Source organism: Ambystoma mexicanum, chromosome 5p, assembly GCF_040938575.1.
Source record: "Ambystoma mexicanum isolate Mex_15411 chromosome 5p, UKY_AmexF1_1, whole genome shotgun sequence".
In the NCBI taxonomy this organism is placed as follows: domain Eukaryota; kingdom Metazoa; phylum Chordata; class Amphibia; order Caudata; family Ambystomatidae; genus Ambystoma; species Ambystoma mexicanum.
Genome location: NC_090930.1, coordinates 23,848,911 through 23,876,651, shown reverse-complemented (window position 1 = coordinate 23,876,651; position 27,741 = coordinate 23,848,911). Strand labels below are relative to the sequence as shown.

Sequence of the window (27,741 nt, the reverse complement as noted above, 5' to 3'; positions counted from 1 at the left end):
AACCCAACCTTTGGTATAAGCATGTACTACACAAGTTGGTCGAGTGATTGAGCAGCCAGGCTTATCTCAAAAGGGGTCAGTGTGGACTGTAGGATTATTACACAGAGATTCAGAGTGACAAGTACCCAAATAAACACACTCAAGGTTTCTTGATTAAATAGTTATTTATTAATTTAACAATAATTTGAATAAGCCTTCTTTAGAAGGGAACTAATATATGTAATACAATAATATACTTCAAAATACACACTCTCAGTTTCAATAAATCAGTAGATACCCATTTGGGATGACACACAGGCACTTCCGACAACCTGAGGTGACTTAAATAACTAAGGCACTGTGGACATTGATATATCACTGGCACGTTCAGAGCAATGCTGAGGTTAGTGTCAAAAAGGAAAAGATGAAACATAAAACAATGGTTAACAAATATTCTTCAGCCGGTAAGTATTTTTTGATACCCTTGAATGCAAAGTAAATTAAACCTTTCCCAGCTACAGAAGTTATCAAATGTGTGTCTTTTGTTGAGGGATAGTTAAAGCACAAAGTCAGAGGTAAGAAGTCTTTCAGAGTCAGGACAGCCAATGTTAATTGAGCAAAAGTCTAGGTGAGCTGAAGCACTTCTGTCAGGTAGGTAAAAAGTCTTGCACAATGTTTTAGAAATATTTGTAGAAAATGATATCACTGTAGGGCCACACGCTGGGAGGCTTGTGAGGGGCATAGCTGCAAGCAACTCTGCAAAAGCAACCAGGACAAGTCTCAACTGAGAGCTAGCAAGGCTACACAACAAGAGGTAAGCAACCCATTAGTTTTACAGTACCTTTGGTTTGAAGAAATTTGTTCCAGCTGGCTTCTGTTCCTGTGTAGATCTGGTTGTTCCTGGGCCTCAGTAGTGGGGACAAGAGGGAGGACGTCTGAGGACTCCTACACTATGAATTGAAGGTCGGCAGCAGCAATGGGCAAACTTCAGATCAGCTGCACTTTGCGGTTTCAGCTTCTCGCGGGTCCCCCCAATAGCACCGCAGCGGTTCTTGTATACATTTATAGACTATCCTCACATCTGTGGTGCAGCACTCTGTTGAGGTGGCTTAGGCTTGGTCAGACCTACTTCATGGGAGTCCAGAGGATCTTCATGGAGCTGGGGTCCGACTTAAAAATGATGCACCCGATCTGGTGTTCCTCTCCCTGGCAATCCGTTCCTGCAGCAGCAGTGGGAGTACAGCCAGCTCCGAGAGGATGTCCAGACGAGTTTGCTTTGGGGTTGATTGGTCCCACCAACCCAAGAGGAGAAGTCGTCCATTGCAGGGCTTCTCTAGTTGAGGCAAATTTGGAGCTTTTGCAATGCATCAGGGCTTCACCGGGCAAACCAACAGTCCAGGAGTTGCAGCAAGCGTCTCTTCCAAGTTCTTCTTCGGATTCCCTGGTCCAGTGGTTGACTCTGCCTTCTAGCCAAAAGCCTCGTCTTTTTATGCAGGTTTCTCCCATTCATTCGCAGCCTAGCTGTCACACACACAGCAGGGTGGCTGTCCTTGCCGGACAGCCAGCCGGCCAATCACCTTTGGGTGCATTCCTGTAACAAAGGGGATTAAGCACAGGGAGTTTCGGGCACATCCCTCACTTCCTGCCTCTGCCAGACATACTAATGCCAGAGGCCAGCTTCACTTGTGAATCCCACCATAGACAAAACGAACAAAGAGACCAAACCTGGTTTGGCGCACAGAGTAAATCTCAAGAAGGACCTTTGCAACAGAAAATGGCGAGAAAAGAAGACCGGGGCCATTTTGACAAAATGGGCACCCATGGGTGCCTTACCTTGGCTGCGAACGCAGCCCGCGGTAAAAACACACAATGGTAGTAAAAAGTAAACCACTACCACCAGCCATTAATTGTGGAAAGGTTAACATAAAAATGTTACATGAGAAACTAGGCAAAGGGGGATACTAAGTAACCCTTCCAGCACTCTATGGTAAGATAGTGTGTGCTGGGTCTAGAAAGTTACAAAAGGTAAGTAAAGTCAATTTCACTGCTCTTGGAAACAGTAGTTATCCAAGAGAAGGTATTTAAACCTTTGGGAAATCTGGAAGACTTCCCTGTACCATTTGCATTAAAATTACATGAGAGATTAAAAGTCCTAAAGTCCCGCAAAAGAGCTGTGGGTCTCTAAGGCAGAAGGGAATTAACACATTTCTGAGAATTCTCCTCAACACATTTTCTTTGTTCATGTATAAATGACTATATGTTCTGTGTCAGTTATGTGCATATGTATAAGGTGTGAATAAAAGGCATATAATGAGCCATTTTCTGTTCCTGTAACTATTGGTCTAAGTGTGATTGTTTGCCTATCTCAGTCCAATAACTTGTTATGTTAGAGTCTAAGAGGACTTAAATTTGATGTCCCTCCACGTGGCCTAGCAAAAGCAAAGCACTGTTCTAACAATATATATAAAGCTTCTTATGGCTAATTCTGAGACGTTATATCTTATGGTTCGTAAACAAATCGAGGGACCAAATACAGGATGTTTGGCAAACTTGCAAAGGAGGTGTCTCTGCATTTTGGTAGGACTTGTCACTGATCCAAATTTAATTAAACAAATGTCTTTTATTTGGATTGAATTACAACATGTGATTGGAGAAGCAAATATAAATTGTATTCTGATCTCTGTTTAGAGAATAAAAAAAAGAGGAACACTACAAAATTATACTATGCAATGTCCGGATTGGTAGATTTGTGAAAACCTTTTAAAGATTTCGACTCCATCTAATTCACACTTGTGAAATACTTTTTACTAGAGGCCAGTGTACTAATGCCAACAGGCTGCCGAAACATTTAAACACTTAATGGTTGTTTGCCCCAGTTTACAAAAGAAAAGAGAAGAATTCTTTAGTGTACATGTTCAAGAAGTGTCATATTTAAATGTAGATTCTTTTTGGCATTTTATACTAAGGGGGCAACCCACGCCACTATTGATTAAGGTGGTAACCTTCTTAAAGATGATGAAATTAAATAATGCATTTTAATATTGTTTCTTTTCTGTAGTATGTTTGTAATAAACCATCTAGAATAGCATTTTTAGAATTCTTTCTCTACTTTTTGTTAGCCTTACGACATTTAACATGTTTGGCTACTAACTGTAGCTAGTGTCTGTAAGGAAGGCATTGTATCAACAGTAGACACAGACACAATAGATGTAAGGTCTGAAAAACGTTATTTTGTAGTTTACTGGTGAAACTCCTAACTGGCCCCAACTCTAAAATGGGAGTAGGCTCGATCATAAAATAAACAATGAACGAGTCCAAGTCAGTCTAGTCAAAATAAAAAGGCCTATAATATAAAAACCTAACCTTGACCTCGTTTTCAAATAACAAATGTGTAAAGGGAATACAAAAAGGAAAGATAGTGTCTTAAAAGGAATGTCAGAATGGCTTAGGTAACAACTCCCTTCCTGACGTTCAGAATCATGGGGTCTCGAGAGTTTTCTAAAAGGGGCAGATAGGCACTTTTCTATCAAGCCTTACAAATTCTAGCTTGCTGGTAAAATTCAACAGTTTATGCTTCAAGCTTTTGACAGTCTAATCAATTCTTTAGCCGTTGTCTGCGTTACCTTTAAAACCGAGTTCTGCTCTTGGCTTTCACTTTGCCACTATTCAACACAGGCTTCCCTCTGCCAGGCTCAAGCCTGTCTTTGTGGGGGTTCCCTTCCTCTCGGTCTATCCTTCTCTTTTTACGGTCGAAGACTTTCGAAACAGCAAGGATTTTACATAGACCTCTGCATGACCACTTCAACCTCCTTTTAAAAAATTTGACAATCGACAAACTTCACAGCACCATTGCTTCTTGTTACTTGTAGTTTTACTTTTGCCCCCTTGGCATCTTTCAAACTACATATCCTCTTTAGTTTTGCCCTCTTTGTGGTTTTCAAAGTTCATATAGATTGCTTTTCACTCGGTCAACTCTAGTTCGGGATCGCAGTTACTTTCTTGCCTTCGTTTTCCGCTTTCCACAATTCAAAACATTTCACAGAGACTTTTGTACGTGTGATTCCGCTTCGCAGGACCACTCTTATACTTGCTATGCTTTTCTCAGCATTCAATTATTGTTCTCTTCATTACGCCTTTTATCGGCACAAGCGCATCCTTCAACTCTTGTTGCATCTTTCTCTTTTGCTCTCAACACAAACCAAGCTTTTGCTTGCCTTCGATAACTCACTGGTCGTGTTAATTTGCCTTCTGTTTTCAATGCTTTTCCCATAGCAGTTAGGGCCGTTACCAACACCTCCTCTGCGTCTCCCCAACTCTGTGGTTCACCTGTGAGGGTAGCGTGCCGCCTGGAAGCACTTTGAAGGTTTCTCTTTTCCGCTCACTCGTTTTCGGTAGTGGAATGCTTATGGCTTCCCGAAAGGATGGAATTCTCGCCTGGTTCTCTCTCGTTCACTGCAGCAGCCGATCAGCCGCTTGGCTTTCCTACTTCCATAGCCCGGTTCGCATCAGCCCTGAAAAAGCTGTGCCTTCTCCCCAGCCTCGCTCAGTTTGTACCTGCGTGTGCCACCTTTTATCCTGACAGGGAGTGTTAACAAGTGGCAGGCGTAGGTAATTCGTATTATGTGCCTGACTCGGCCTGATCTCATTAGAGTGACAGAGCCATTGCAAGCCAGTAGAGGTAATCCTCCTGGCCTCATTCCTCATCTTCCTCGGTTCAGTAGTGTTGTCAATGTGAAGTGGGGAGGAATTATGGGACTTGTAGTTTCCCATAAAACAAGCAGGTATAGGGGTTAGATGGGTTAGGAAAAAAGGGGGATACCATGTCTCACCAGCAGGTGCTTCACCCCCACTCCCGGGGACCCCCTACCCAGGTGATCCTCCTTTGCTTGTCCACCCCCATGTCAAGATCCAAAAGTAATTGCCTTTCCCTGGCCACCTGAGTATGTGATCCCCGGGGACTAGGCTGGGAAACACGCTCTGGTTTTTCACATGTGCCACCATGACAGTGCCACAAGGTTTTTCACTTGTTGTTTTCACCATTGGCCGCCTTCCTGCCTAGTCCTTTTTATGGTCATACACGGCCCGGGAAAACCTTGTTATTCGCGGGCTGTTGCAGGGCCATGTGTGTGCGTTCCCAGGAAGTGGGTTGGGACTGTCTGGTCCCAATCCACAAACTGGTTTATCTATATCTAGAGAGTATGCATGACTTTCAGCATCAGTGGTCCTGATTGGACCCCTGCTTTGGGGGTCTTAGGGTCAGATCTTCCATTGGGTGGGCTGAGATTCGGTTTCACCCGGGTTTCTGGATAAGAAGAGTCCTGCAGCCATGCCCCAGAGATCCTGCGAGGAGTCAAGCATCCTGCCCAGCTTTGAAGATGTTGGACGACCCTTGGACCCGTCCTAAGAAGGCCTGGTGACCAACTTTTGCTGCTGTTCCGATGGAGCTCTGTCTGGCTGGTGATATTTAGAGTTTCTTCATTGGAGCTTTGACCTTTGGAGTGGGTGGGACCAACTATTCCTACTTGGTGCCCTGCCAACTGGAATCTTCGGAGCTGTTCTTGTGGACTGACCAACTCTAGTTTGGGCTACTGCATTTTGGCTCAAATCTTTGGGGAACCTTCGCTTGTTCTGTAAGAGTGTCTCTTGCGAAATCTCAGAGTTCCAGCATCAACGGGACCTGAGATAGGACGACGACGATGACCGTGACAGTTGTTTCTCCTCCTGTCGCTGTGCATTGGTGACTTTCATCGAAACTGGCATTCCTGCATCTGGACAAGTGCCCAAGGAGTTCTGCTTCGGTGTGGTCTGCGTTTACCCACTGGAACAGGTAGCACCAGCTTCTGGACATAAATGGAACTTCATCTTGCACCCCCAGATAGTGGGCTTCTTGGACCAGAACCAAGGGCGAGTACGGGGTGAGTTACAGCAGTACTTGCCTGCACCCCTATCCCCACCTGTTAAGGTTAGTAATATGTTTCAAATGTTTTACAATTGTTTGGCTTTGGCAAAACCTGTTGCTAAAAGCTGGGAACAATCTTATTCACATAGAATGTGTCCTTTGGACTTTTGGAGCCATTTTCCCATGCATAAGACCCTCCTCCTAACTTTTTTCCAGCTTCCACATTTTCTGGAAACTTAACGTTTTGGGCACAAGGGCCCACTCAACTTAGGATTGGACTTTCTAAAGTTATGGTTGCATTCTTGTGGACTGCCATTGCAAATAATCACTGCCTTCTCTTTCAGTATTGAGGGGTGATTTTATTGCACTGGCTACAGTGGCTGTATATATCTATTTAATTGTGATTGTAGTATTAGTTGCCTATAGTAATTCTTATAGTGTCAGGTTGGCCATAAATAAATATAGTATTTTTATAACTGTCTAAGTGTAATTCTTGATGATTTCCTTTGTGAACAAATTCTGGACCGTTTACCAGGCTTTCACTTCCTGAGACAGTCTTGACCACTCATCACTGCTACCTTTATTGGTTTGGCTACATCCCCCTGAGTTGTCCCTATTCACTAACTAGGTTGGCCTCCTACACCTGTCCACTAGGTCAGAGTGTGGAAATCTAGTCTAACATTACCCACAAAGATAACAAAGACAAAAGGGAAACAGGTACCCAGTACTAACAGTCTGAAGAGCCAGTCAGTTTCCCCATAACAAATTATTAAAAGTCCAGGGACGTGAACCTGAAGGCTTCACTTCTCTGTAGAAAGTCAGACCAAGGTGCAGAAATAAAAGCAAAAAAGTGTTGGGGTCCATAGAATATGGAGGAAGGTTTGCTCGAAGAGAAAACCTTCCTAACATGCGTCTTTGCTAGCTCCCACTATTTAGTGAGGCTCCATGTGCATACGTGATAACATTCACTAGTATTGCAAATCGTACAGCCAATCAGAAATTACTTCCATTTTAAAGGGAATAACTATTGTATTGCAGTTCAGGTGTTCGTTCCAAAGAGGACTTTGTTGGACTTGTGTATATTTTTATGGCAGTGTGAGGTCAAGTGTTTCAATTTCGAATCTTATGTCTAATGAAACTTGCCTGTACGTTTGTATGTATGTCTTTTGCATAACCTTTGATACAGAATATATTTTTATAAACCTGTTGTGTGTATCTTGAAAGTGCCTTCTGTACCTTTTTAGCTATTCATCCCCTTCTGAAGAGTTTGCCTTGTCTGCTCAGCCACACTACTCTTGGAGATTCAAGACCAAGTAGGTTGCGTTGGGCGAACTATCTGACAAACTGGCCTGCCGCCTCCTTCAAAGGCATTATCGACTCTGCATCCGCACCAAGAAAAGAGTCTTTATTCAAGCCCGCATCTCTGCAGCATCAAACACGGCCAAACTTTTCAAAGTCTGTAAGGAACTGGCCAATCCTGCAGCAGCCTCTTCTTCTGTCACACCTACCCAGGACCTTTGATCAGCCCTGGCTGCCTTGGCACGTGTGATTGGCACTTTCACCTCTAACTTCCAGTGCTACGTGGATGACAAGCAACGATCTTTCAGGCTACCCTCAGCCGCCGCCGCCGCCTCCTCCTCCTCACTCATATCTTACTGTCTGTCCTCTATTCAGTCATGGTGTGCTGCAAACGATCTCTGCCTCAACACCAGTAAGAATGAGATCGTTTGCATTGGGACCCCTTCTCCTGCTTTCCCACTTTCACTCTTGCCGGCCTCCCTTGGCCCTGCACCCGCACCCACCTGCGAGGCAAGAAACCTTGGGGTCATCATTGACTGCACTCTCTCGTTCTCCTCTCACATTTGGAAATCTCTAAAAAGTCTCCCTTCTTCTACCCTTTGCCCTCTGCAACTCATCCAAAACAGAACCGCAACACGTATCCTTGGCCTCAAGCCTAGGGACCGCATTTCTCCGATGCTGAAATACCTTCACTGGCTCCCTGTGGTTGCAAGGATCAAATTCAAGACCATCTGCATTGTTCACAAGGCTTACTGGCGCATGGGACCTACCTACTTCCAATGCTGCCTACCTAAATACTGTGCCTCACAAGCCCTCTGCTCATCTACCTCCAACCTTCTGCGGGTGAGGCGGTTCTCCAAGCAGAGATTTGGAGGGAGATCCTTATCCTCAGCATGTGCCTCCCCCTGGTATAGCCTCACTGCCGCCATCTGTCTTGAGCCGGATCTCCTTAAATTCCGGAAATGCTTCAAGACCTTCCTCCTCTCCTTTCTTCTCTCTCCCTGTACCCTGCTAACATAGTTCTGTTCTTTCCCTCTCTCCCTCCTACTTCTTACAGCTTGCTGACTGGCCTCCTGGTATACCTCAGAGTCTCACAGATCCCGGCACCCCCGCCAGTCCTCTTTTGCACTTGTCTCAGGGCCCTACACCCCACCCGCACTCACTGCACTTGAGAAATGACCAAGGGAGTGGCTCTCTCTGCACTTATCCCAGTCTCAACCAACCGGGTGCACCTCCCTGCGACCTTTTGTGCACTTGCACGATCCGCCTGCACCGCGGCTGAAGGTCGTCTGTCTGGTCTCCCTTGTCTTCACCCCCTTAATTGCACTAGTAAAACTGCAGAATCGCCGTCAGACCTATTTGCTGTATCCAAACTGTTAAATGTATTTTTTATGCACTTACTGTGCCTGTGCAGACTATTATCGTCTCAGAAATTCAATGGCTTGAGAGACTGTTGTTTTTTCCCCATGTTCCCACCCTCCTTGTGCGCTTTGAAACACTTGCCTGTGTATATGCGCTATATAAATAAACAATACCATTACCATCTGGGCCCTAGAAGTAGAGCCTTCTGAACATTTCGCTAACATCATATCAAGTCACCAGCCCATCTGGGGCACCCTGCTCGGCCATGCATCCCCCCCTCCCACGGTTTCACTTGTGTACTGTGTTCCTATTCCACTCCTGCAATGACGTGTCTGTGAATTGTTGTGAAATGATCAGGTCAGAGCTTTTTTATGCAAAATATAAAATCTGAAGAATGCCTTAAATAGTTTGCTTTGGGCGTTTGTGTGTACTCTCTGGCCTTGTTTAATTTGTTTCCTTATTGTGTTCTCAGTCGCTTCCCTAATTGCTTTTTTCAATGCGTTACAGAAACCTGGAAAGGATCCTGGGGCCCCGGACTGTAAATATGGGGAGACTATTTACTGTCACACCTCGCCTTTCCTCGGATCCCTGCACCCCGGCCAGCTTCTGCAGGTAAGGCTATGATTGAATGAAAAGGCCATGGGTTTAGCAAAGTACCAGCTACTTCATTGCCAAGCTAAACTGACATACCAGTATTGTTAAACTACAGGCAATGTTCTTGGAAACTTGCACAGGACTGTGTTAGCCTTGCTATTTCTAATCACTGGATCTTTTATTGGGTCAGTATGCTGTGATATGCCTACATTGCCAACCCTTTGAGGTGTGCCTTGCAGCACATGCTGCCAAGGAAACATTGATTTAAAGGAGTGGTTCTGGCTCCTGTTGTGGATTTAGATCTCCTTGTTTTAGTTGTGAACTTTACTGTCATTGTTTTTAAGAAGGATTGTGTGATGAATCGCAGGTATTCGTCCCTTCTCCACAAGGACGAGCGCGCTGGGGCTAGAGAGCTGAGCCGGCTCTGCAAGACCCACCCTAGGGGTGGCATCGAGTCATACCTCACTGGGAGAAGACGCCCCCTTTGGGGACAAGGACTCCCATTCCTTTTGGAACAAATCATTTGGCATCTTTACTGTACTTTACTGAAGGCAACGCAAGAAGAAATTCTTTTGTATAAGAAAAGGAAGATGTCTCTTTAGCAAGAGATACAAATTTAACTGGGAAGTAGGAGGAGAGCCTGGTGCACTGGGGAGCCCTGTGTGAGATTAGAATTCCTTTTTATGTAAAATTCTCCATCTGTGAGTCCCCAGCACTTTTTGCTGCACTCTTTGCTTTTTATCTGACTCTGCTGAGGGGGTGGGACCCTTGTTCCACACTCTCTCAGGCTTTTACTCTGTGTTTTGGGAACCGTTTGTATCTCTTTTGGAGTTGTACAAATAACAACAAAGATGGTGTCACATGAGTATCAATGCTCACAGCAATCTATAAAATATGACTGGTGGGCCATCAATGAGAACCCCTCTCCCACAACAAGCCCATCCCAAGACATCGGAGTTCATGAAAACAAGGAATCAATTAATTATTTAATGGAAAATATGATATCAATAAAGCTACATTAAAATAATCATTCGAATTTCGGAGCTTCACCGGGCAAACCAATGGTCCAGGAGTTGCAGCAGGCGTCTCTTCCAAGTTCTTCTTCGGATTCCTTTGTCCAGTGGTCGACTCTGCCTCCCAAGCAAAAGACCTTGCCTTTTATGCAGGTTTCTTCCATTCATTCGCAGCCTAGCTGTCAGTCACCCAGCAGGGTCCTCCAAGGACAGCCAGCCGGCCAATACCTTTGGGTGCATTACTGTAACCAAGGGGATTGTGCACAGGGAGTTTCAGGCACCTCCCTCACTTCCTTCCCTGCCAGACACGCTGGAGCCAGAGGCAGGCTTCACTGGTGAATCCTGCCAAAGACATGACGAACAAAGGGAGCAAACCTGGTTTGGCGTGCAGAGTAAATCTCAAGTAGGACCTTTCCAACAAGAAATGGCGAAAAAATAAGACTGGGGCCATTTTGACAAAATGGGCACCCATGGGTGTTTTACTGCAGCTGCAATTGCAGCCCGTGGTAGAAACTCTCAATGATGTTAAATGGTAGTAAAAAGTAAACCACTGCCACCAGTCATTAATTGTAGAAAGGGTAACATAAAAATGTTACATGAGAATTCTCCCTAACAGCTGAGGGACCTTTGGACTAGTCCTGGCTCCATGGGTAGCATCTCTAAAACCATCATCAAAAATGCTTATGTCAATAAGGGAAGCCAATTTTTTGGATACTGGGCGTTAAAACAATCCTTTGGTTATGAGGTCTGTCTGGATACGATGCATCCTAAGCAGATGAGATAATTGTCTATCGAGCTTCGCTTAGCAATATTACCAGTGTTGGCCTTAAGGAATACATGGAATATCTCCCTTTCTATCCCAATGAAATCGAAAGTATTGTTCATTTTGTCCTGATTTGCCCACACTGTTGTGATCTAAGAATGAAATTCTTGAGACCGCATTTCATTGCTCGCTCCATTAGAACTACAGCAGAGGCTGTGGTGCTGTGAAGTGCTGCTAAGGATAGCCTTGCAACTCACACCACAGGTAATTTATCTGCATAGAACTTGAAGGAGGTCCATGTGTTTGCATTAATGTACCTGGGTGCCATGAGGTGGCTTTAATTCCAGCCCTTGTGTCAAGTAATTGAATCATTCTAGGTATCCTACAGTAGAGGTGTCTTTGTTGGTCATTATTATTATCATGGTGGTTTTTTGAGTGTATGATATGATTTTAATCTTTGAGATTAATCATCATAGTGAGGGGGGGTGCTGTTAAGCACGAGCAAGATGGCTGCTTGATTTCGGTGCTCCCGCTCCACCTCAATATCCTGTATATATAAATCTGCATCGAGGCTGTCTGCGAGGCTGGAAGATACTGCTACCGAGGGCCTGAATACCCGGGCACGGCGGGTGAAAATCCTGGCTGAAAACGGCTTGTCCTCATCAATTTACGGCCGTGTGAAGATTGACCGCCGCCTGGCACAGTGACGGTCTGAAGGTCGGAACCACGCGCATTCACCCGAGTGCCGGGGAAGCAGACGTGCGGCAGGCCACTGATGGGAGGAGCCTGCCGCGGCGGTTTCGTGCCTGGATGTGATCGGGCTCAGCCGCTCTTCACTGCTGGACGGCCACGAAGTCACGGAGACTGCGGAAGGTGGACAACTACAACAGGAGGGCTCCTTCTCCCCCTGCCCCCACCGACTCGTCTCCCAGACGGGACCGAAGGCGGAACCTGATCGGCGGCGTGTGCGGCCTGCTAAATCGCCTGAAGCTGCATCACAAGGTACCCGGGGGCGAGCGGGCGGGAACATCCGGGGTGCGCTCGGCTCCGGCAGCCCTTGCCCTTCACCCTCACCCTTGCCGTGGCTTGCCCGGTGACACAACTTGCAATCACTAGGGTTTCCCCACGGGAAGCTGAGACTGCTGCCACGGGCAGACTCTCCAGGCATTGGGACGACAGGGCCGCCAGCGTGGACCTGTGCGGGAACCCGCTTTGAGACGCGCTGACTCCCCTTCCCCCCCGGGGGACTCGCGCTTCCGGCCAGCCCTCTGACATCCCGGAGTGTGCTTGGAAAGCGCGTTGCATCTGTCCGTTGCCACGGAATCCATATCCTGTGACCAACACGGCACGGCCTGGGAACATACCATCCAGTCAACTATACAAACGCTGGGGACAGTTCCTGAGGCCCCCTCGCTCCAGTTCCCCCCGGGGTACATACTTATGCGCCACACGGGCTCCGTGCACAGGGCTACGTGGGAAGCTGGAAACACGCTGCAGGGTTGAATACGTGGGAGAGCACAGTCCATCCGTAATAACACTCCCTAGTGCGCTGCGACGAACAGCGAGACACAACCATTTCTGGGTCTCATCTTCACGTGAATAGGTCACGCAGTAGTGGACGTGGTGGTGCCGACTCAGCTAACACCTAGCCGGAGGCGGTCGTATATACTTGTTGCTGATATGGGGGAACTGCACAGGTCAAGCAAATCTTCCATGACCCCCGGTGGGAAAAAGAAGGGCCCAATGGATTCCTATACTAACACTCCAAGCCAAATTGCAACTATGGACACGCACCCGGCACCTGCTGTGTCTGAGGAAATGGGACTGGGGGAGCGTGAGAGAGAATAGGTTCTTGGCAGTAAATGTAAAACTGGATGAAATAGTGGCAACCATAGGCTCCATGAGGGCCAGAATTGATAGAGAGCGCTTGAATCACAGAAACCGAGAATAGGATATACGTCAATGAAGACACTATTGCTCTCCATAGCCAAGATATATCCCAGATCAAAGAAACGGTCAGTAAATTGCAGAACAAATGTGAAGACCTCGAATCCCGCTTGAGAAGAAACAACGTGCGAGTGGTTGGTGTGCCGGAATCCTTTGGGAAAAATAAGATGGTGAAGAAACTGGAAGGACTATTCAGATCCCTATTTGACCCCACTGCCTTTTGAGAACATTTCCTAGTTGAAAGGGAGCATTGCACGCTGGCACCGGTCCCTAAGCCTGGTGCACCCCCACGTACGATATTTGCTCGCCTCCTGAATTATAGGGATAGGGACACGATCCTTCGGCTAGCCAGGGAGGCTGGCACACTACACTTCGAGGAAAGTCGAATACACATCTACCCTGATTTCTCCTTGGCAGTTCAGGCGAGCAGGCGCTCGTACGAACCGGTAAAGAAACTTTTGAAGGCGCGCCAGACCACATACGCCCAAAAATGATGATTCAGCACGCTGGGAGAGCACATTTTTTTGAAAACCCGGCTGAAGCCATGGCATACATAGAATCCTCCATACCCCTTCCTCCCAGAGGGGACAGAACTGCTCAGAACAACAGACCCCGCCCAACTGACTGAGATATGCACTGTATGACACAGTATTGTAAGGGTTGGTCTTAGACCCTGTCTCCTGGTGGTATTACAGATGGCCTCACAATTTAAGGAAAGTGGGCTGCTGGGGAGCCGGAATTGTCGGTCATGTGAGGCAACATGTCCACCCCTGGAAGGCTCCACAAGTTACGAGGGGGACATCGTAAAGTTGGGGATGACGATGGGGGAGGGGTTGAAGAGTGTTGGGCAAGTTGTTGTTGTTGCACACCCTTGCAATCTGAAGCGAGCAGTGGGTCCGATGTTGTGGATCCCTGGCCTGGCAAGGGAAGGAGGGTGATGGTTGTTGGTTGATGGTCAAACAAGTGGTCTCTGAGGTTATGACACGACACGTGTTCCATGAGAGGTACATAATTGAGATGTGGGATACTATCCGTACAATTCTTTGTAGACTTGGGGTGCGGTCTGAGAATGAAACTGTCCTGGATTGTTAGGGGTCTAAATAATCAGACTAAAACTAGGAAGGTGGGCAATTACATTGCCAGGCATGGTGCACACATTGTCATGCTGCAAGAAACACATGCTATGGATGTCAATAATGAACACATAATCCCTGGTTGGAGCAAATCGAGGTTCTATACGAATTACTCGTCTCAGTCCAGAGGGGTCATCACCTTGATACACCCCGGTCTGGGATTCAAGCTGTAAGGGCAAAAAATAGACCCCCTTGGGAGGTATGTCCTTGTTTGGGGTGAGGTCATGGGCAAACAGATCCTACTGGTCAACACGTATGGTCCTAATATCGATGACCCAACCTTTTATACCGATATATACCAGTTGATTACTTCCATTGACGTATCCACCATGGTGTGGGGGGGGGGGGATTTTAATGTTGCCCTTGACCCTGAGTTGGACAGGTCCAGTACGGTTTTGAGACAGCCTATAAAATATGCCCTTACTCTGAAGCATATCTTATTTCAACTCTCACTGGAGGACGCCTAGCGGGTGCTTCACCCAAAAGATAGAGGTTACACATACTACTCATCGGTACATGATTCGCAGTCCAGAATTGACTATTGATTTGTCTCCCCAGCGGTCATCACCGTGGTGCAGACTTGTGAAATGCTGCCCCGCACACTGTCTGATCACTCCCCAGCTGCGATGGAGGTTGATTTTCGTGATTGCCCCAGGCCTGCTAGAAAATGGAGAATGCCCGGGTGGCTACTGTGTGATCCGGGGGTGGTGGAGGGACTACACATTGAAATTGCTGATTTCCTGGATAGGAACATAGGCTCTGTTGATAGATACTCCACGGTATGGGAATCCTTTAAGTTGTGGATCAGGGAAACCCTGTTATCTAAATCTGTGGGACTCCTTAAATGGGTCCGCGCTGAGCTGACCCAAACTGAACTTACACTGAGAACACTAGAGGAGGCATATACTTCAACTCAAGACAAGGCGACTCTAGCTGACATACAGACACACTTACAAGAATTTGGTAAACTGGCCTCCAGGGAGGTGCAATATATGGCTGCCCCGATCCGCGCCCGTAGATACGGAGAAGGGAATAAGGCTGGCAGGACTCTGTCTAACTTACTGAAGCAGGATAGACATCACAAACGGATCACAATCATATAGACACCACAAGCGGAGGTCCTTCTGGGGGGAAAAGGAGATTAATGATGAGTTTACTAAATTTTATCAGCAATTATACAGTAACAGATACCAAAACAGCTACCGAAATTAAAACATACCTAGACACCCTGCAATTGCTTACACTCCCTGATGAGACACGACTGGCCATGGACCAGCCGGTTACGGCAGAGGAGATCACTGAGGCAATTAAAGACCTGGCATCCAACAAAGCTCCAGGGTCCGATGGAATAGGGGCGGAATTTTACAAAGAATTCCACGAAGAGCTGATCCCTGTTACAGGTATGGGAAGAATCACTTCAGAGCCAAACACTGCCCCCCTCGATGAGCCATTATAACTGTACTCCTTAAACCCCGTTGTCCGCCTCAGGACATATCGTCCTATAGGCTGCTCTCATTGATAAACACTAACGCCAAGAGCTTTGCAAAAGTGTTGGCCAATAGGCTTTTGCCAGAGGTCCTGAGACTGGTACACCCCGACCAAAACGGCTTTGTCCCCAATAGGGTCACAGCCCTCAATCTCCGTAGACTTTTTGGTATCCTGGCCCAGATTGACCAGGGGAGGAAGGCTGTGGCCACTATCCTTAGATGCCGAAAAGGCCTTCGATTCCGTCTCATGGGCCTATCTGCTGGCGGTGCTGAAGGCATTTGGTATCGGCCCTAATTTCATTGCATATGTGAATCTACTATACACGAACCCTGGTGCCCGAGTGCTGACCAACCACACCATCTCTGACCTATTTCTGTTGGGAAGGGGCACCAGACAAGGCTGCCCGTTCTCGCCCATACTTTTTGTGTTAACAATAGAGCCGATGGCGATTGCAGTCAAACTTAGACACTCAGCCAGGGGCATAAACCTGAAAGGGGCCACCCAGCTGATATCTCTATACCTGGACGATACCCTTCTGTATTTTCGCGAGCCAGAACACAATATCGCTCCTATCATGGCGGAGATTCAGGAATTCACGGCACACTCAGGATACTCCATAAATAAGGGAAAGTCTGAGATAGTCCCTCTCACACTGGCAACCACATGTCCCGGCTATACGTGCGGACTCAAATGGGCTGTGCAATCCATTAGATACTTGGGAATAGTGGTCTCCAAGGATAAACACACTCTATACTCCGACAATCATGAGAATGCACTACAAGCCTTGAGCACTAAATTACTGATGTGAGACCGCCTCCCACTATCCCTACATGGGAGAGTTGCGGTCCTCAAAATGATAGTCTTGCCCAAACTGCTGTATTTCTTTGTTAATATCCCCATATGGCCAGGCTGGCCCTTCTTCAATAGGCTTAGATCAATAGCCACGACTTTTCTGTGGAATGGTAAAACCCCTAGGATAGGATGGGACAAACTGATTGAGCCGTATTCTGCCGGAGGCATAACTGCACCCGATTTTGAACTATACTATTACGCTGCCCAAGCCCAATTTTTGAGGTATTGGTATGATAACTCCAGTGGACCCCCACACGTGGAGATAGAAGAACTCACCACACAACCCCCAAACATACAATCCGTGATATTTGATACGCGGTATAGAGACACATGTGAATTCAACCCGGTGAGCTGCACGGTGGGTGCATGGAAAGCCATATTTAAGAGACTGGGAGTTGAGTGCCCCTATAACCCTGCGATTTCCCTTTGGAACTACCCTGGTATACCGCCAACTCATGACGGCGGGTTGCGCGAAGCATGGGACCCCAACGAGGAGATGAAACTGGGTGACCTGTTTATCGATGGAAGGTTTGCGACCCTGGAGGAAATAACGAGGTCGTTCGGCAGGGGTCTGCTTAGGATGCTGCAGTACTACCATATACGATCAGCCTTTCAGAAACACTGGCCCACCTTCTCTGAAGAGCCCCCTACTCATCCTTGTGTACAACTAGTGACGCTCGAGGGCGGCTTGGGGATCTCGAAATTATATACTGCAGTCCAAACACACTCCCACTCGACCAACCTGGTTAAAGTTAAGTGGGAAAGCGACCTGCAGACCCCCTTAGATGACCAAACCTGGGAGAGATACTGTTCGCTCACCAAGCGAGTGTCCCTGAACGCTGGTCTGCGCTTGATGCAGTTTAAAATTATAAATAGATTACACTATACTCCAGCCAAAATAGCGAAGTTTGCGCCGGATGGGTCTGGGAAATGTCCCAAATGCAAAGCAGGGGAGGCTGGGGCATTCCATATGTACTGGAGGTGTCCGATGGTGGCTGGTTTCTGGAGGGAGGTGGCAGAGATGCTGGAAGACATTACACAGATCCCCCTCACTCCCCCGACACTGACACCGCAGAAATATTTGTTCGGAGATAGAATCAAGTGCTCTGAAAAGGTCAGGAGACTGTTCGTTTCATGTGCAGTAGCTAAAAAATGTATTTTACAACAATGGAAAAGCGCTGGACCACCCAGCATGAAACATTTCCTTAAAGAACGGACTTATGTCAATGAAGCTGAGGAGCAGTTTGTCCTAACGCGCCCATCGGCAAGCAGACCTAAAGATATATGGGGACCCTTTCGAATGTATTTGTGTGATATGATTTCGGATGTTGATGACACTATATAACCCTGATACCTCGAGGATAAGTATAATGTGCGATACTTATGTACTTTGGTAATGATTTGATTGTGTTGTATATCTCTATGACCACTAATAAAAAGAGTTTAAAAAAAAAAAAAATCATCATACTGAGGTGACAATGCTTTTGTAACGTCTTTGAACAGTTGTTTGCGTATTTTGCATAGTGTCTTAAAATGTACATGAATGTTGATGTGGAGTTTTGGCCAATGCTTTTGAGATGCGTTTGCAAAGAGATGTATCTGGATATGGATTGTGAAGTATTGATTACCCCTTTTTTTGTATTGTATGTTTTTATGAAGCTTTTATACATACAGTGTATGGCTTCTATGGCATGTTTCTGCCAGAAAAAAGCATGAACGAAGGAACTGAACTCCTCAAGTGGACCTCTACGCTTACAGTGTCAACAGGAACTGGGTTGTTCTGCAGCAGGGAATGTTCTTGTCAGGAAGCTGTGGAGGACACCCTGGCGGTCAAGTGAACTTTCAACCTCCTTTATGCGTTCCCACTGATCCCTGTCATTCGGCTGGTTCTCAGTAGATTGCACCTGTTTGGAACTGCAATGCTCCTGATTGCTCCAGACTGGCTCCAGAGAACGTGGTATCCTGAGTTGCTGGACATGTCAATCTGCCCTCCCTGGCACCTCCTGAGGTGAGTAGACTAGACTTGCTCACCCAATCAGAAGGGTGGGTCCTACACCTGAACCTCAGAACCCTGAATCTTTTGCTTGGCTACTGAGAGGCTGCGATACAAGGAGTGGGACTTGTCGGACAACGACCTCAATGTGCTCATTTCAACTCGGAGGCCCACTACAAAATCCATTTATGCCTGCAGGTGGAGTAAAATATCCATTTGGTGCCGGAAGAGAGACCTGGATACTTTTTATCCTGTGCTCTATCCCCTGTGATGGATGTTCTGCTTCCTTTGGCCCAGGTGGGTCTACAGATTGGCAGTCTCAAGGGTTTCCTCACCGCTATTACAGGGAGAAGAGGTCCCCGCAAGAGGGCTCATTCTACACAACCCCCACTGTTGTGCAGTTTTTGTGGGGTTTGCATATCCAGCTTCGTCACCGCCAGTTTGTGGTTCTGGCGTGGGATTCGATTTGGTGTTGACTTTTCTTATGGGCGCTCCGTTTGAGCCCCTCCATTCCGGTTCTATTGGATTACTCACCTGAACCCTGGGACGTGGGGCCCTTTAAGACGAGGTAGCAATACTTCGAGATGGATGGGGATTCAGAACTTACCCTTACATCAATAATCAAACCAACTCAGGAAGTTGGCAAAACTTAGTAATGTTTTATTAACAATTATCTAAAACGGGGAGTTACAATGGACATCAACGGACCTTTGCTCGATTTCTCGCACTCAAAGCATTTAATGAAAAAACAACATTCTTATACTAAAGATTTGTCACTACTGATGTCATCCATCATGGCAAATAATAAAAACCTACTAGGGGATGTCATAGGCTTAAAGGGGACCATCTAGGTATATGTTCCATACTGACAGGTATTGTGATTGGGTCTGTAAAATCAGGTGGATAACTAAGCCCATCCCAAGTGCAAGTCATATTCTCTGTCATACTAATACTGGACACCCTATGGGTTACACAAACTATAGGGCACTTTGATACGTGGCCCTCTATAATTGGTTGGCACACTCTTACCCTTCTAGAATATTCCACTTGCTAGCAGTACGCAAGCTGGTACCCCAGGTGCTAGGAGGGTCGGCCTGGTCATCCCTCCCCACCCAATTAGCCCAAAATCTATCATCACTCCTGCGGTCTGTCATTCAATTAGGCTTTGAACTTGGTCTTGCAGAGGCTCACTGTGCCTGGGAATAAAAGAGTGTGGCATGGTTTATCTTCTGTTTTTGGTGTAGCTCGACCCACATTTCTATCTGACCATGTGACTGGAGACTGCGTTTTCGAGCTCTTTGTTGCATAAAATACTATTAAATGATGAACTCTTGGCACCGTCTGTGTTTTTCCATTTCACCTGAAACAGAAGTTTGTTTCTTTCTCACGTTCATGTAGCTTCTAGACAGATAACCAGGCTCACAGTGGCCTCGACTCTTGGTGCTGGGCCTGCCAGCCTTTCTTGAATTCTCCTTTGGCGTCAGCTATTTTCAACTGCGCCACACTTCAAGCCCTCTTCATTCACAGGGTTCAAGTTTGCCAAAGTGCATTGTGGAACATCCAACTTCCTTACATTCCTAGGCGTATACATTGGTGCATCGCTGCAATCTATTCACTACGTAGCCAGCCTCAGGATTACTTTGTCTACTTGCGTTACAGCATCTGTACAATTATAAAATGAGTTTGCATTTTCTTCAGTGTTTCTTCGCACAAGCATCTTCATTTCAAACCCAAAATGTTGCTTTACTTCAACGATATCCAGGCATTGTTTCGAAAACATAGTTTAGAATGCCAAAGTTTTGAAAAAATGCATCGAAAAAAAGATTTTTTTTGTAGGGAAAGGTTTTTTAATAACTAAAATGGGTGTTAAGGGTTAACAAAACAGGGGTTGGGAGGGCCCCCATTAAAAAAGAAATTCAAAAAATTATTTTTACGATACATTTTGTTTCCGAAACTATGCCATTCGAAACTTTGGCATTCGAAACAATCACTAGGAACCACTTTGACTCCTCAGATCCTATAGAATGTCTATATTATTTCTTAATTTGTGTCAGTTCTGTTTCATGTGACGTCAGCAGTCTTTTTTTCTCATTCATTTTCATGCTTCTTCCGGGACTTTTTCCAGAAGGCCATTACTTCTTTGTGAATGCATATAGGGTTTTCTCAGTGGATTCCTTGTCTCGAGGATTCTTTGTGGTATAGGCACTGGTACTGCGCATGTCGCAATTTCTGGCTCCCAACCTATGGGCAACATGGGGCAGAGCTTCTGGTAGGGGTATTTGGCTTCTCCTCTACACACCCTTAAGGTGATTGTCCTGGTTGCCATCACTTCCACAAAATGGCCGAGTGAACTCAAAGTGTTGTCTGCTTTACCTCCCTATTTGTTTTTTCCAAGTAAAAGGTGACCTAGTGAGTGAGACTCTCCTGTCTGCCAAAGGTGTTCTCCGAGTTCCATCTCTCTGAAGATCCATGTTCCTGTTTTTTTCCCTCCGCCTCACCCTTCCAAGGCAGAGGAACGATTCCGTCAGCTGGACCCAGTACAGGCACTGAAGTTCTGCGTCTCTCTTACTATAGAGGTTCGGAGGGATGACCAGCTTTTCGTTGGTTACACTGGTGCTCATACTGGTAGGGCTGATGCCAAGCAGACCCTGTCGAGGTGGATCATTCTCTGCATCTCAGAATGTTACGATCTGGGTGGGAAGGTTGTGTCTGAGGCTCTCAGAGCTCATTCTACCAGGGGAGTGGCTGCTACCTCGGTTCTGGATATTCGCTAGGTGGCAACGTGGGTATCTTTGCATAAGTTTGCTAACCATTATTACTTGGATTGGCTTGTGAGCCAGGATTCCCCCTTTGGCAGGGCAGTCCTCCACAGTTTTCTGGTTTAGGTAGTGTCCCTGCTTCCTCGCTCCTCCAGGTTTTTTACTGCGTTGTGAGTCTATCATAGATGAGGGATCAGTGGGAGGAAGGAGTTCATTATAAGAACACATTATTTACCTCTCTGTAATGTTCTTTCTGGTGGACGTTCCTTCCACTGATTCTGCATCACCCTCTCTACCTGCCTCTTTTGCGGGAAGCTAGTACACCATCGGTTCCGCGGTCCCTCAGGTACAGAGTGCCTTGGAAAAAGGGTGGAACTGAGGTCATGGGGCGCGTCGTTGCTATATATAATTTCTGAGGCTTGTGGAATCTGCTTAGATCACATGCTGTGCATAGGCCGACATCTAGTGGAAGCTGCAGAGTATTACAATCTGTTTTTCGAAAAGTGGCGTTGAACTAGAGCGTGTCAGTAATACTATCCCTAGTGTGACGTCCACTGTACCCATGACCTCTCACGCGTGTAGGACTCTCAGATTGTTTTTTTTCCCGCCATACTTGTCGGAAACATAGTTGCGGAGTTCCCTGGCTTTCAGCCATTTATCATAAATTAACCTAAAATTCCCGTTCCTCATATCCCATGTCGAGATTCCGAAGATAGACGCCGGTACTGGAGAACGAACATCCGTCGAGACTGCATGACAGACTTTCGGCCTCGGAAGGCCTCTGGCCTCGGCCCGGGAGTAGGAAGAGTGGGGGGGTGGACATACTCACACTAGTTTATTTTCCTACATACACTCGCCCGCTGCCATATATTAACATATGGAGAGTACTACATTTAAATTCTTCCCCAAATGCAACCGTAAGTTTCCTTGGGTAGATAAGCATAACACCTGTAATCTGTGTCTGCCTAGGGACCACCCTGAAGCAAATTACAGAGCGTGTAAGCTCTTTAAAGCTATAACACTTAACGACCGCTCCACCAAACTTTGGGCCCATTACGCCAGGCAGCTCGAGGCCATGGACGCTGTGGGTTCCTTCAGTGATGGCAGCAACAACGCCGTATCGGACGGTGAGGGCTCAGGGGTGTCGTTTGACACCCAAGCGCAAGCCCCCTACCTCGGAGGACTGTCTGGCGGGACAGCTATTAGGACTACACCCGGCGGCAAGAGCGCTACCCACACACCTTCATCTAAGCACAATAACCCGCCCGAGACTCGACACGCGCGTCGAGTGATCGGCAGAAAAAGGCACAAAGAGAGCGGTCCGCCGAATCGGTGTCCTCTGGGCACTCCAGGTCACGGTCTCCCCATGACACTTAGCAACCATCTTTGATTGCTAAGAGTGCCACGCTACCCAAGGTCACAGGGGTATGGTCATCAGAAGACGAATCCGACCTCTACCCCCAAACAGCACGTTCAAAGTCGACTCCGGCGGTTCGTTCTATGTCTGCCTCCGAGTCTCGACGTCCCTCCTTCAAAACTCCAGAACCTCTTGTACTCGCCTCCGAATCTCGATGCCAGGTGTCGAAAGATTCAGGGAAAGCCAAAGAGTCAGGGAAACATGCCTCTACACACGGGAAAGGGGACAAACAGAAAAAAGCTTCTGAAAACCAAGTCCAGAAGGAGAAACACAAATCATCTGAGAAGTCCAAAACCCCTGACCCTGTCACTAGGCCTAAAGTTGTCCCTCCCACTCCCCAGGATATGGGAATAGAAGAGGAACCACAGCAGGAAGTGGTCATTCCCAGTTCCAAAAAATGGAGCTCTGAAGACATCGACAGAGTGATGAGGAGAATGTCTTTTATGGCAAATTTTTACAAGAAAAATCTGATTACTTCCTAAGCTATCAGAATACCCTTGCTACCTCTACTCCTTCCGGATCCAAAGCCCCTCTACCTCCTAGTAAGAGACCCTGTACTGAGGCTCCAGTTCAGGGCCTGATTTCAGACCCACTCACTATTGAACCTTATCCGTATGGTGAAGATCCAGACATACAAATACTGGATGATCAGGCAGGGGTCGAATATTATGGAGACGACGAGGACCAGGATAAGGAGGAGGAAGACGAGGCAGAGGCCTATAGTCTCGACTCCCCTATTCCCAAAGACCCACCGGTGAATGACTCACCTGTGGACAATCAACCATTACTGAACGAGGTCTTAGCTAGAGCTGCAGACCACTTTCAGATAGACACTCAAGGGGCTCAAGAAGAGAGGGACTTTGCAGAGCAAATTATGGGGGATAGAAAATCCATTGCCCAAGCCATACCAATTCTGAAGTCTATTCAACGCAGAATTTGACCCCTCTCTACTCACCCCTAATCTTACCTGGGCAGTTAGCCCAAGAATAGAGAAATAATTCAGGGCCGCCCCCTCCGACTCACTTTATATAAGGGGTCACCTTAAACCCAACTCATTGGTGTTACAACCACCAGGAAGAGGGCGGGAATACCTCTAGCATCCTCTGAAGCTCCCCCAGACAAGGAGAGCAAAAAGATATATGGGCTAGCAAGGAAAGTGGCTTCCACTTCCGCTTACCAGGCAAGAATTGCTAATACCACCACTCTGCTGGCAAGTTACAACTGTCACCAATGGGAACAGGTAGCTGCCCTCGTTGCCTCCGCACCTGAACCTCTAAAGGGCCAGTTGGCCCAGATTGCATCGGAAGGGAGATCGGTGTCCGGATGCATTCTCAAGGCTACTTTTGATGCAGCAGACCAAGCAAGCCGGCTCATCGCAGAGAGCACAGTCATCAAGAGACACGCTTGGCTGAGGCAGTCGGGTTTTAAACCCGAGACCCAAGCCACACTCGTCGACATGCCGGGGGAACCAAATGTCTTGTTTGGGAAAGCGGTGGAGGAGGCACTCAAAACAGCCAAGGACGAATATGATACCCTAAAGTCTCTTGGACAATTAACTAATAAACCCACAAACCAATGAGGGAATAATAATTTTCGTCGCTCTTGCGGCCCAAATTTCCAGAGAGGGTCTAATTACTTTCAAGTGCAAGGAGCATTGTGGGGAGGCAACCAACAGGCTTTACAGGGTTTCGCCAGAGGTGAAGAGAGGGGCTGTGGTAGGGGGAGAGGCAGCCCAGGTAGAGGTGCTACACCCCCAACAAACGGTGACATTCCACTCCTGGTCCCTTCCCATGCATCCACAGTAGGGGGGCGCATTTCCACCTTCACCCACGCATGGGAAGGGATCACTTCGGACAGATGGGTGCTGTCCACAATGTCCGCGCGATACTGTATCGAACTGTTGGAACACCCCCGAAACCATCCTCCAAAACAGAAAATAAACTCCTTGGAGTACCAAACAATCCTCCTCGAGAAGATTGTCATTCTTCTTGCAAAGGACACAATATAACTCGTCCCGGGCAACCAGGTAAACAAGGGTATTTATTCAACTTACTTCCTTGTGCCAAAAAAAGATCTAACAATGCGCCCAGTATTAGACTTACGCCCTGCAAACAAGTATGTCAAGCCACAAAAATTTTGCATGACTATACTCCGAGGTAATCCCCCTACTAAAAAGAGGAATTACATGGCAACATTGGACATGAAAGATGCCTATTTTCATATTTCCATGTTCCCAGCGCACAGAAGATTCTTGCGCTTCAGGATGGACAGTCCGCACTACCAGTTCAATGTGCTGGCCTTCGGTATAGCCTCGGCTCCAAGGATATTCACCAAAGTACTGGCGGTGGTGGCGGCGCACCTACGCAGGGAGGCAATCCCAGTGTACCCTTACCTGGACGACTGGCTCATCAAAGGGGAAACCCCCGTAATTTGCAGATCCAATATTCAAAGAACGATCAACCTCCTCTTCCAATTGGGCTTCTCAATCAACTAGAAAAAATCAAGCCTGGTGCCAAACAGTTCCTAGGAGCTGTCCTAGACACTCAAGAGGGGTTGGCCTTTCCATCAGAGGAAAGAATTCGGAATCTATTACTGCAAATTCCTCTATCAGTCCGGTCGCCAGATAAGGGTTCGCAAAACGATGTGTTTGCTAGGCATGATGGCGTCATGCATTTACCTGGTTCCCCACGCGCGCCTGCGACCCATGCAGGAATGGTTGGCAAAACAGTGGTCTCAGGCAAGTGGTCAGTGGTCGTTTCGCCAACACTAGTACAGAGTCTTCGCTGGTGGACAAGAGAGGACCTTTCAAAGGGGGAACCCTTCTACGATCCAGAAATACAGGCCATAATCACTACAGACGCGTCCCTGTCAGCACAGCACGACCGCATAAATAAACAGGGAGGTACTAATTCGCCAAATCTGTCCAGGCTTGCCCAGAAAATTTGGATATGGGCACTCAGACTGAACATTTACCTGTCGTCTCAACATGATACAGGGGATCTCAATTCACTAGAGGATGCTTTGAGCAGAGACCCCCTCCCAGAAGAACACAAATGGTGTCTACACGAAGAAGTCGTAGGAGACCTCTTCTCACAGTGGGGTTTCCCCACTATAGACCTATTCGCCACAAGCAAAAACAGACAATGCTCTGGATTCGCATCCAGGTTCCCCCAGCCAGGCTCCAAGGGGAACGCCCTATGGATGAACTGGTCAGGGATGTTTGCCTACGCTTTTCCACCAACCCCTCTGATGAGGAAGGTGGTCCACAAGATACACAGGGAATCGATGACGCTCCTCCTAGTTGCTCCCATGTGGGCGAGACAACCGTGGTCCCACACCTGCGCAAACTGGCGGTGTGCGAACCCATGAGACTCCCGTGCTGGTACAACCTACTCTCCCAGCACGAAGGACAAACAGTGCATCCTCAACCCAACTCGATGAACTTGGCAGCATGGCTCCTGAAGTCATAGTTTGGCCATCTCAATTTACAACAGAGATGCATGGATATCTTAAAAGAATCAAGGAAACCGAACACTGTTACTTTGATAAGTGGAAAAGATGTGTTATTTGGTGCCAGAATAAACAAATCAACCCAGTTGATTGCACTCCTTCCAATATTGTCACCTACATGCTCCACTTACTGGATGCAGGGTTGGTATTTAATTCACTCAAGGTACCCCCTGGAAGTGCTGTCAGCCTACACCACCTCCCATAACAAGGTGTCATGGTAGAAGGTGCCAGTTGTCAAAGCCTTTATGGAAGGTGTGAAGAGACTCCACCCTCCAATTTCCAACCCACCTCCAGGGTGGAACCTTAATGTGGTGCTTGGTAAACTCTTGGGGACTCCCCTTTGAACCCATGCATAAAGCTAGTCTCAAACACCTGACTTATAAGACTGCCTTCTTAGTAGCCATTACATCCATAAGAAGGGTCAGTGAAATTCAGGCTCTGTCAGTGCAGGATCCTTTCTTTTCAGTTCATAAGGATAAACTGGTTCTACGAACTCACCCTCGGTTCTCACCTAAGTTCATTTAAAAATTCCATGTTAACCAGTCCATTGAGCTACTGGCCTTCTTCCAAGAACCCAAAAGCTCTGCTGAGGTGAAACTACACACACCAGATGTGCGGAGAGCGGTCCTCTACTACGTAGACAAGACCAGACCGCTAAGAAAGACAGATCAAGTGTTTGTCTCCGTAGCTACAGGCAGAGAAGGAGATTGCGTCTCTAAAGGTGCCATCTCGAAATGGATAGTCAAATGTATCCAGCTATGTTACTCCCTTTCAGATAAAACTCTGCCTTTTACGCCAAGGGCCCACTCTACAAGAGGCACAGGGGCCACTCTGGCTTTCATTGCAGATGTACCCCTTGACACCATTTGCAAAGCATCTACATGGAGCTCTATTTACACTTTTACTCAGCACTACTGCATTGACACCCATTCCAAGACGGATACTCAAGTGGGACAAGCGGTTCGAAGACATTTGTTCGCTCATGACCCTTCTCACATCCCACCTCCTTCTTCTAACACTGCTTGCTAATCTATGCACAGCATGTGATCTAGGCAGATTCCACAAGCCTCAGAAGGGATACATTACTCACCATAATCATATTTCTGATGCTTGTATCTGCTTAGATTCACATGCGCCCGCCCTTCCTCCCCTCTGAGAGAAGGCGCATGGATGCTTGTAGTCTTATCTATCTGCTTAGATAATCTGTACTCGCGCTACTCCTCATGCTACCTTATTTCAGAAAAAATACAATCTGAGGGTCCTACACGCGTGAGGGATCATGGGTACAGTGGACGTCACATTAGGTATAGTATTACTGGCACGCCCTAGTTCGACGCCCCTTTTCGAGTTTCGAAAAACAAACTGTAATACTCTGCAGCTTCCACTAGATGTCGGCCTATGCACAGCATGTGAATCTAAGCAGATACAAGCATCAGAAATACGATTACGGTGAGTAATGTATCCCATATATATTTCTGACGCTTGTGGAATCTGCTTAGATCACATGCTGTGCATAGGCCGACATCTAGTGGAAGCTGCAGAGTATTAGTTGTTTTCGAAACTCGAAAAGGGACGTCGACAGGGCATGTCAGTAATACTGTACCTAATGTGACGTCCACTTTACCCATGATCCCTCGTGCATCGAGGTCCCTCAGATCATTTTTTTCTGACATTCTAGACAGATGCGTGTAGCAGAGTTCCTCTTTTGGCGTAAAGCCATTTACTTATTTCAA

At 47.0% G+C, this 27,741-nt stretch overlaps 1 protein-coding gene across 5 annotated transcripts in view; it reads left to right on the top strand.

Moving 5' to 3' along the window:
- TAF1 (TATA-box binding protein associated factor 1) overlaps positions 1 to 27,741 on the top strand; it is a 1,380,965-nt gene that overhangs the window by 561,807 nt on the left and 791,417 nt on the right. For all 5 annotated transcript variants that reach the window (XM_069612352.1, XM_069612355.1, XM_069612353.1 and 2 more), the window contains exon 15: positions 9,047 to 9,151. In XM_069612352.1, coding sequence (XP_069468453.1) covers positions 9,047 to 9,151 — 105 coding nt within the window. The remainder of the gene's footprint in view (positions 1 to 9,046; positions 9,152 to 27,741) is intronic.